At 31.3% G+C, this 10,089-nt stretch overlaps 1 protein-coding gene across 1 annotated transcript in view; it reads left to right on the forward strand.

Annotated features, from left to right (window-relative positions):
• The window catches only part of LOC127736965 (asporin-like), a 32,765-nt gene extending 22,895 nt beyond the window's left edge, over positions 1-9,870 (forward strand). Inside the window, exon 2 of the mRNA XM_052247524.1 lies at positions 9,745-9,870. Within this exon, the coding sequence (XP_052103484.1) occupies positions 9,745-9,870 (126 nt within the window). The remainder of the gene's footprint in view (positions 1-9,744) is intronic.
• The last annotated feature ends 219 nt before the right edge of the window (positions 9,871-10,089 follow it).

The raw sequence follows: 10,089 nt of genomic DNA on the forward strand, positions 1-10,089 counted from the left end.
TAAAGTGTACTTCTTTACCCAAGTACAATGTATACAGACATGACGTCACATATGAAGGTATTCTGCATACACTGTTTTTATCCGCTCTTGACTTTTGGTTTTCAATGCTCTTCAATTTGTAACTGTTTTTCCTCATTTATTAAATGTTAACCCTTTCATAGATTTGACATGTCCTCTCTGTCCACCTGAGACCTTTTTATTATTATTGATATTTCTGATTTTAACATCCTCTCCTGGATATGACGTTTTAAAAACGTGTGAATGGTATTGCATGCATAACAGGATATACTTAATGTGTCAAAGCGACTGGCCTGAAGATTTGTGAGCTTAATAACGGATTGTATAAATTTGTTAAATTAAGTTCTAAAAAGGAACTATAAGTACTGAGAAGTATAAAAAAACCGAAAAAACCAAATTAAAAAAGTTCTGACAAAGTTTTGGGGTCATCACATTTCTTGATTAACACGTTCTGTGATTTCAAGTGTTATAACGTAATAAGGAAACAAAAGGGTGCATGGTAAATTTTCTAAATGTTAAGGAAAGCCATTATTATGATAAATCGTACTTTGTAAAAAAAAATTCTCTGAAGCTGACGTTATCAAGATGATTGATTTCTTGATGGACAACATATTTGTTACGTTTGGAGAACGTGTTTTTCAACATACAATCGGCATTCCCATGGGAACCGACTGTGCTCCTCTTCTTGCCGACTTGTTCCTTTATTCATATGAGGCTGACTTCATACAGGAACTTCTTAGGAAGATAGAAAAGAAGTTAGCAGTATCCTTTAATTTCACTTTCCGCTATATATATGATGAATTCTACCTAAATGATTCAAAATTTGGTGTCTATTTTGTACGCATTTATACCATCGAACTTAAAATAAAGGATACAACAGATACAACTAGGCTTGCCACATATCTTGACTTACATCTAGAAATTGACAGTGAGGGTCGGTTGAAAAGAAAACTATACGACATAAGAGATGATTTTCGCTTCCATATTGTGTGCTTACCCTTCTAGTGAACCTGAGCTCACTCCAAGTTTTTGGTGGGGTTCGTGTTACTCAGTCTTTGGTTTTCTATGTTCTTTTGTATACTGTTGTTTGTCTTTTTCTTTTTTCGGCCATGGTGTTGTCAGTTTATTTTCGACTTATAAATTTCAATGTCTCTTGGTATCCTTCGCCTCTCTTTTAGATCACGAAACAAACTTTTCAAAACCAGTATGTAAGGTTACAACAATGAAGGAACTGGTGTGGTGGGAACAATAGAACTGTCGTTCTTCTTATGATAAAGAATAAAAATAACACTTTATAAATTTCATGCGTCCGAAGCGCATTTCTGGATTTACCTTTATCAGGTACATAGTGATCGCAGCTACGACAATTCGAAGTTATTCATATTTGTATACAGTTGCGGGTACGTTGATTACATGTTTTTATGTGATTTGTGATTGGTAGAAATCGGAACAATTGTTTAAAAAAATAAAGTAGTATAGCAAGAGAAAATAAGAAGTTACTTCGAGCAACCAACCCAGTTTCTGTGTTTATCTTGTGTATAGCCAATTGAATTCAGAGTGGAAATACTTTAAATTAGGAAGAGATGGGCGAGGGAGAATTTAATAAAGTGTTAATATATTTTTATCGGTTTGTTTATAAAAAAGAAAATTCTGGATCTCTATAGACTAGCTGTTGAATATACGAAGAATCGACGTGTTTCATTAACGTTTGCAACCAGTAGAAATATAGAGCGAGGCAGTAACGTGCACAAAGCTCATAGGTATAGCCTGTTATTCTCATAGATTACTACATTTACATTATATGGTTATTCTGTTTTTGTTAAAAACGAAATTATTTTACTATTTATGTGAAGGTATTTAGTGTTAGCTTTTTGTAGAGGCGTCCTCGAAAAACGTGTAATCATTAAAGAGTCACACATCTCAGTTTTTGCAGAGGAGTTTATTTTGCTACTAGATTCTCCACCGAAAGAGTATGAAAAAAAAAAATTGTAATCATCTAAGCAAATTTAGCTCTGAGGAATCTACTTCGAAATAGTTCGAACTGTGATTACTTAGTATTTTGATTTTCATTAAAATTAAAGGAAAAGAGATTGGGCTATGTAATATATATTGTTAGATGATAACTATTATATGTATATATATATATTTTATTGGATTCTTTTTGTAATTTCATATGGATGTAATAACGTTTTATGTGTGCATTTATTATATGAGACGCGGAATTGCGCTTAATACAAAATGAGCTTCGGTCAAAGTTTTTACATCCTAATAAAATTACAAAAGGAAGCATTCAATTCTTAAATAATATAGGCATACAAATCTTGAACTTAAAAGAAAAAAATACAGATAATTCAATTATTCTATTTGCTTTGAAATAATAAAAATGAAATTCCTAGCATAGCTATAAATTTGCAAAGAAAGCCCGCTAAAAAGATCAATTAACATATACCTTGATTTGCTCCAAACCTGTCCATATACATTCTATTTAAAATTTATATGCTGTTGCAAGACTTATAACAAAACGGCATTACATTTTTGTTTTTTTCATTGTTATATAACATTAATTATTGTCACGTTATTCGGTATTTTTGTTTTAATGTCTATTTATATGTGTAAATGCTTCAAAACGGGAACGGGGGAAAAGCTATATCATTGATACCCTGAAAAAAAAAGTAGAGAGAAGAACTGCGAATCTTGCATTTTAATAGTTTATGCATAATAATACATTAATAATCGTATGAAAATGCCATTATATTTGCTAACCGCCTAACAGCAAATATAACATGCATATTAAAAATATTGTCAAACTGATTTGAAAATGTCCTTCATTCTACTATACTCCAACCTTGACACATTGCTCGGTCTATTTGTCAATAAGTGTTTTCTCTCTTTGTTATTCATCAGAGATACCAGTCTGATAACTTTGAACGCCAGACGCAGGTCTGTCTACATAATACTCATTAATGGTCCTCAAATTAAAACAGTTCGCAGACACAATAGAATACGAAGACTAAGAGCATTAAAACAAACAAAATATCCGTAAAGTTGTGCCTAAATGTGGCGTTCTTGGCAGAGAAGCAGCAAATATATATTTCAAAGTCTTTAATAAGAACCGGCATGGGGTCAAATCCACATCATCCTTAACTCGAAAAAGAAACCGGTCCGTTGAACCCAGAGAAAGGGTATTATAAAGGTATCATATATCAGAATGTATAGTCCGGTCATAATCAGCCCTCAAGATAACTAGTATACAATGGGTTGTAGATAAAAAAAATCATTGTGATTTTCGAAAATTATGTAGTGGGATTCAGATGAATAGTAAACGTAAATCCTATGAATTGAACAATGGGAATCACTTAATCGCTTTAGTTGAGGACAAACTGGTTGATTTTCGTATTTGACTAACCAAATGTAAACGCGTTATCCAACCAAGTCTAATGAATGATTCTAACTTCATCGTAATGGTGAATTAATTAAGGCTTTTGGTTGGGTTCGTGTTGCTCAATCTTGAGTTTTCTATATAAAGTTTTGTGGATTTTTTAGTATTTCCATCGTTATTTGTTTTTTTCGCCATGACGTTGTCAGTTTTTCTTCGAGTTATGTGTTTTGAATGTTTCCTTCATATCTTCCGCTTCTTTTATAAACACAGGAATTTAAAAACAAACAACTTTAAAACTATATCGATTACTATACAAAGTAGAATTGGGTTGATGTACGAAACAATTTGTACGCATTGTCCTCCAACATGAAAGCTAAGGGAACTAAAGCTCAAATTACGTCGATGAGAACAAAATTATTTGAAACAACAGGTTTTCTTAAGAATATCAAACTACTGTAAAATATAAATTCATATGAAACGCATATTTGGTATTTTTTCCCCAACTACCACTAATGGTAGACTGGTGATACCAGAAGGTATTATTCGTCCAGTAATCAGTGTTTCTACATTGCATGATATTTTACATGCTACATATTTAAAATTTTATTCGCACAGGAATAATTTGTAACGACCTTCATTATTAAACATAGATCCATTTAAGTTATAAAACCCTTCTTATTTTAATACTTCTATGTCACTTTGCCCTGTGTGTTTCTAATGAGATAAAGTTAAAAAATGCTCATCGAACGTAGCTTTGCAAATCGAGTACGTTTAACTTCCACAGAGTAAATAGCACAGTATTAGCCTTTACCCAAAAGTAGTCAATGGTTCCCCAATGAAATGATCTATTCGAATACATTCTACTTTAATGTAAATAATAAAATTTGTATTTGTAAACAAGATTGCTATACGTTCCTGCAAAGCTGATGTAAGGTATTCATTGCTATTCCCCTTGCTTCTTTTTTTATTGTAAAGTTCGCCATGAATAAAACCTCTGTTGGTATTATTGTCCAATTCGAGCGTTTTTTATTAATATAAACAAAACTATGCGCGTTTAACTTGTGTAATCCGGGATCCGGACACAATATTCTCAATACCATATGCGGACCTATGTTTTAATTGAAGATTGCAAAATCGAAAATATTTCATCAGAATTCCATGTTATTGACTTGGGTTTTTGTACCTTTTACATTAGAATAGTATAGAGAGACACTTATATTAATTACTCGCCATTATTCTTTCGGTAAAGGAATAAGTAAGAATGATTGTCAGAAAGAAAGAATACATATATCTCAATCAATGTATTTGTGGTCTGAGATGTTGCTTACGGTTTATCTTTGAATAAACCGATATATATTTTGATATGTACATTAGAGACATTCTATTCACCCTTTAACCTGATATTTTTTTAAATATATATTTGCGCTTAAAAAGCGTACAACAACACCAAAATATAAATAAAGTACGCAACAAAGTATAAATATCAATATATATTTCGGATAACAGATATCATTTATTTAATTTGGAGTCTTATCAATCTTTGCTAATTTTCCTAACATAATATTGAATATTATAGAAATTGCGAACCGAACAACGCATGTATTATTTAAAAAATCTCAAAGTTGGCTTAAACAGAGACAACATAATCATAAAACATGCAGATGAATGTCGCGATATATAGCTCTGATTTTTTGTACGGCTTAGGCTTTACTTTCGGCCTTTTTTTGGTGTAGTCAGCTCTCACGTTTGTATTAAATTTTGGACTTCATATTGTTGAAATGCGAATCTGTTGCAATACACCTGGTACTGTTTATGTTATCGAACTTATAGATTTTAGTTATATACAAGCGTAGTTCGTTTTCTTAATTGTATTACGTTCAAGAAAAATTAGCATAGATTGAGTAGATTCAATATAACATCACATTGATCATTTTATTTACTTTTTCCTTTTATCTAATTTAGGAGAGAAATAGAATACTTTGTGTATGGTTTAACTATCAAATATTTTGATAATGTGAAAATAGATATTTAAGATCTTTAAATAGCTTTTATATTTCCACGTTGTTAATCGCTTGGTTTCTGGAAACTCCGAATACATAATACTTAATATTTAGCATTTAGCATTCCAACCAATGAACAATTGTTAAGTAACAATTAAAGTATAAAATGACAAGCAAAGTTCTAGCGAACGACTTACTTCCTTATTTGAACTCCATAATATTTCATGTTAAGCGGATTACTTTACATGAAAAAGAAAAATGATACAAAAGGAGAAATCATAAGTCATCGTAAAACAGTCCACAAAACGCTACCATAGAAAACTTATGATCATAAAACACGAAACCCACCCATAACAACGGATGTGATCCGAAAAGATAAGCTATTCTTTATCCACAAGTAGAACCCGTCGTACTACTCGTTGCGGATCCTGGATTTTCAAAACGTAAGGGGCGGAGCGGTTCACGAAAAATATATGAATCGGCAGACAGACAAAATTGTGCTAAAAGCATAATGTTTCGACCTGGAAAACCAGGAATGTTCTCAGGAAGAGTACGCAGTTTTAATGACACATGTCAATTGAAATAGACACCAATTACAAAGTTATGTTTTTTTTGCATTAATCGTATTGTGACTTTGTAGTTCTCAATTGGTTTATGATGGTTTAAACAATAAAATTTAGTGCCCCCGAAGAGCTTTTCTAGATTTTACTCCCTCGGGAAATCTCGAACTATTATGATACAAGCAAATAGTAAGCGTAACAAACAGGACGTCATATAAAAACAGAAATTAAGGCATACCATCAACAACCACTGATGACAGTTTTACTGAAAGAAATGTGATATCATGTGTTTAACCCTTTAAAAGTAAACTGGGTCCATTTGTATATCATTGTTCTTTGTTCTTAAAAAAGCAACTAATAAATAAATCTAGTTCAAGCGAATAACAACGTCTTTGTAAATTGTTTGAATTTAACCCTTGAAATCCTCTTTTGTTATTGTTTGTTTGATTAAAAAAGATTATTTAGTAACACATAATGTAGTGTATGCAAATGCAATGTTTCTGACTACAATATGAGATACTTAACAAAGAATGATAAAAAAATTACACCGAAGATAGCTTACTCTTTAGATATTTAACAATGGCGCTCATCGTATGTGTTGTTTTTAGTCTACTTTCCTTTGCAAAAAGGTGATCGCCATAATTGTTCACTATTCGTTTGATGTATTTGAGCTTTCGATTTTGCCCATTGATAAGGGACTATCCGTTTTGAAATTTCCTTGGAGTTCGGTATTTTTGTTATTTTACATTCTAATTCCGTAAAGGTGATTTATTTCATACATTTCATTATTTTATGCCGATGTTAAATTTTGATAACAAGGACTATATAATCAAAACAGTTTCAATCATTCAAGACTGGAAAGTTCAAAAGTTTTTATTTTAAGCATTTTAATCTTCCATTTAAATTATTTTTGTTTTATTCACGATGTTATTCCTTGTTTTGAACAAAAAAAAACTTGTTTTGAATTTATTTGAAGACGGAAAAAGTCAATTGCTTCGAGATTCCAGATACAATAAAGTATGATTAATTTTACATATTTATCTGGCCAGTCGAAGTTTATACATATCCCATGAATATAACTTGTTAAAAAAGCTTTTATCTCTGTTTGTTCATATAAAAAACCTCAAAAGAAATGTAAAGTTACTGTTGATAAAAAAAGTTCAAAACATACGAAAAAAAAAAAAAAAAACGAAAAAAACTGTAGCAGTCAATAATCTAAAAACTATATACCTACTACTTTATACAGAGCACATCTTGCAACATTTCATATTAAAATCATTGTAATGAATCACAGTTTTTGGCCAGAGTATTCGTTTTACTCTATATTTCATTTAAAAGATAAAAAGATATAACACGTATGTTACAATGGTGAAATTTTTTCATGGATTATTTCAGAATTCTCTCATTATATTAAGGACAGTCACCAAAGAGAATTATCAGACGTCAGTTTTCCCGTTTGAATTGATTTACATTTGTCATTTCTTGGCCTTTCACAGCTAACAATGCGGTATGGGTTTTGTTCATTGCTGAAAGCCGTACGGGGACCTGTAGTTATTAACGTTATTTGGTCTCTAGTGTAGACTTGTTTCATTGGCAATCATACCACGTCTTCTAAATTCTATATTTAGATAAATCCTATATAAATTGCCCTCTTCTAGATTGGTGATGGGAACCTCTATAAAATTAATTACGACAAAAGAAAAAAAAATATTTTCCATATATTATATTTCCCACATCATTCGCTATTCCTGTATCAATAGTAGACGTTTTAGATTTCAACGAACTTAATCTATGTATAACTAGTAATTTATTAGGTCAAGGTTTTCGTTATCACAAATTACGTAAAACCTTTGGTATATTCTTTCATAAAAACAAACTAGATATCACATCCTAATTGTTACGGTGATATTGTTCATAGAACCAGTCAATTCAGATACAATACATGTAAAATTAATGGTTCTTTAAATGCACTCATTCATAAACACAGTATTAAGATTGTTGAATAGTATCTTTGATGGTTATAACATATATTCCGGTTTTGTTTAAACTAAAACATAAATAAATATGTATTGCTATGAAGTAATGAAAACTCGTTGTCCTACATTCTGTCGTTACATGTATTTTTATTTTGCACAGTATCATGCCTATCTCAGACTATTTTTGACGTCTTTATAGTCGTTGAAACGCGCATCTGGTGTACCAAAATATAAGCCTATCATCTCTGATGACCTTTTAAATGTGATGGATGTGATCTGATTGAAATTTAGTCTGTGAAAAGAGGGTTTATTTATTAATTGATATTGGCTTTGAACTAGCTTTCAGTAGCTGCGAATACTATAAGATTAATACTCTGTGGTTTACGTGGTTTTATTGTTTGTTTTATTCTTCTTGGATCTGATCAGTCAAGCCCTATCCAGTTGAATTTAAAAAAAACACAATTTTCATGCTGTGTTGTAACATCACCATTCTGCTTACAGATAGAGAGAGAGAGAGGATTGAGCTCTCACAAACATTTTTAACATCGCCAAATTCTGTACTTGCCTGTCTAAAATCAAGAGCATGTAATTCAGTGGTTATCGATTGTTGTTGATTGTCATATTTGTTTTCGGCTTTTTTTTTTAAAGCAACAACCCGGGGATTTCAAAGCTTGCTATATGGTATGGTTTTTGCTTTTTGATGAAGTCATTACGGTGACCTATGGTTTTTTTTATATCCTCATCCTTCGGTCTCGTCTGAATTGTTGTCTCATTGTCAATCATACAACATCATATAAACATCTTTAAAAAATTCGTCTGAAATAACAGTATTAGTCAACAATGACGTTAGAATCGTTACAGTTTTCTTTAAACCTTGACAATCACAGCTTATTCAAACCAACCGAGACAAAGTATGAACCAGCGGCCCTTAAACTTTATTATGCGTCAACCATGGGTAAAATCGAAGAATCTGTTTCTCGAATTATTCAATGGACAATGCCGAGCTCAATGTTCTGAATGGACATATGAGGACATTACACGAACACAATGCATTTAAGTGTGTACTAATAACAAAAGTTATAAAACTGGTCAGTACAGTCTTAATGCATACAAAATTAAAGAAATTTTGCTAAATACTTTCTAAATAGTTTAAACAAAGTCGACTTCTTTAAAATTTTTGAAACTTGTCAATACAAAAAAGTATCCGCTGATTGTTTTTTAAAATATGATTACAAGCATTTCTATATAAATAATTAAAAATTTGGTGACTACGTTGTACAATCTATCAATACAAATGAAATATTTTGTTCTCTTAAATCATTCGAACTTTTAAATATTCGACTAAATTTTAAATGCATGGAACAATCGTGGACATATCCATAATTGGGACATTTGCATCATCTCATATATTTATATGTTGACTTGACTATAAACCATAAGTTTACCTTGAGTGGTGTAAAAAAAATTGACAAAACTAAAGATTATACGGTTTGAACATTGTTATTTAACAGCATTGAAAAATATAACTTTGGAAGATTTTCCTGACAGTGTAGAACAGATTTATTTCGGAAATAACATCCACAATATTCCATATATATCACTTGTGGAGCGAGACTTTTCAAAGCCATTTCCAAATCTTCAGATGTTAAGTTTGACAATGATGGTATGCAGACTTTCCGATGCTTTGGATTTGGAGATCTTATATCCCCTCCACAATAAGTCTATGCATGCGGTAGTATACAAAAAAAAATGGCACACCGTCTTGAAATTCAGTTATACTTACAGAAACAATGGTATCATATTTGAAAAAGGTGTGTGTCAAAACATTGGTATTAGCAGAAAATGATATTGTTTTCCTTGGCCCAAACAGCTTGGCGTCTTTAAATATCCCCATTGCTTTAATACAATTGTATTGTCTGGGAACAGATTTTCCTTAATTTCTTTTGTTGATGGTGCACAGTTCGTTGGTTTGCTCTGTGAATTGACCAATCAGAAATTTTTTGACTTTTCATATAATCCAATTAAATACAAGAAAATACAGTATTTAAACATTCCATTCTTAAGTGATACAATTAATTTTCAACCATTGGTCGAAAACAAGCTGATTCACGAGTTCAAACCAACGAAATGTTTAAGCAGAAAATCTGATAAAAGTT

The sequence above is a fragment of the Mytilus californianus genome, unplaced genomic scaffold (assembly GCF_021869535.1).
Source record: "Mytilus californianus isolate M0D057914Y unplaced genomic scaffold, xbMytCali1.0.p SCAF_4, whole genome shotgun sequence".
Lineage (NCBI taxonomy): Eukaryota > Metazoa > Mollusca > Bivalvia > Mytilida > Mytilidae > Mytilus > Mytilus californianus.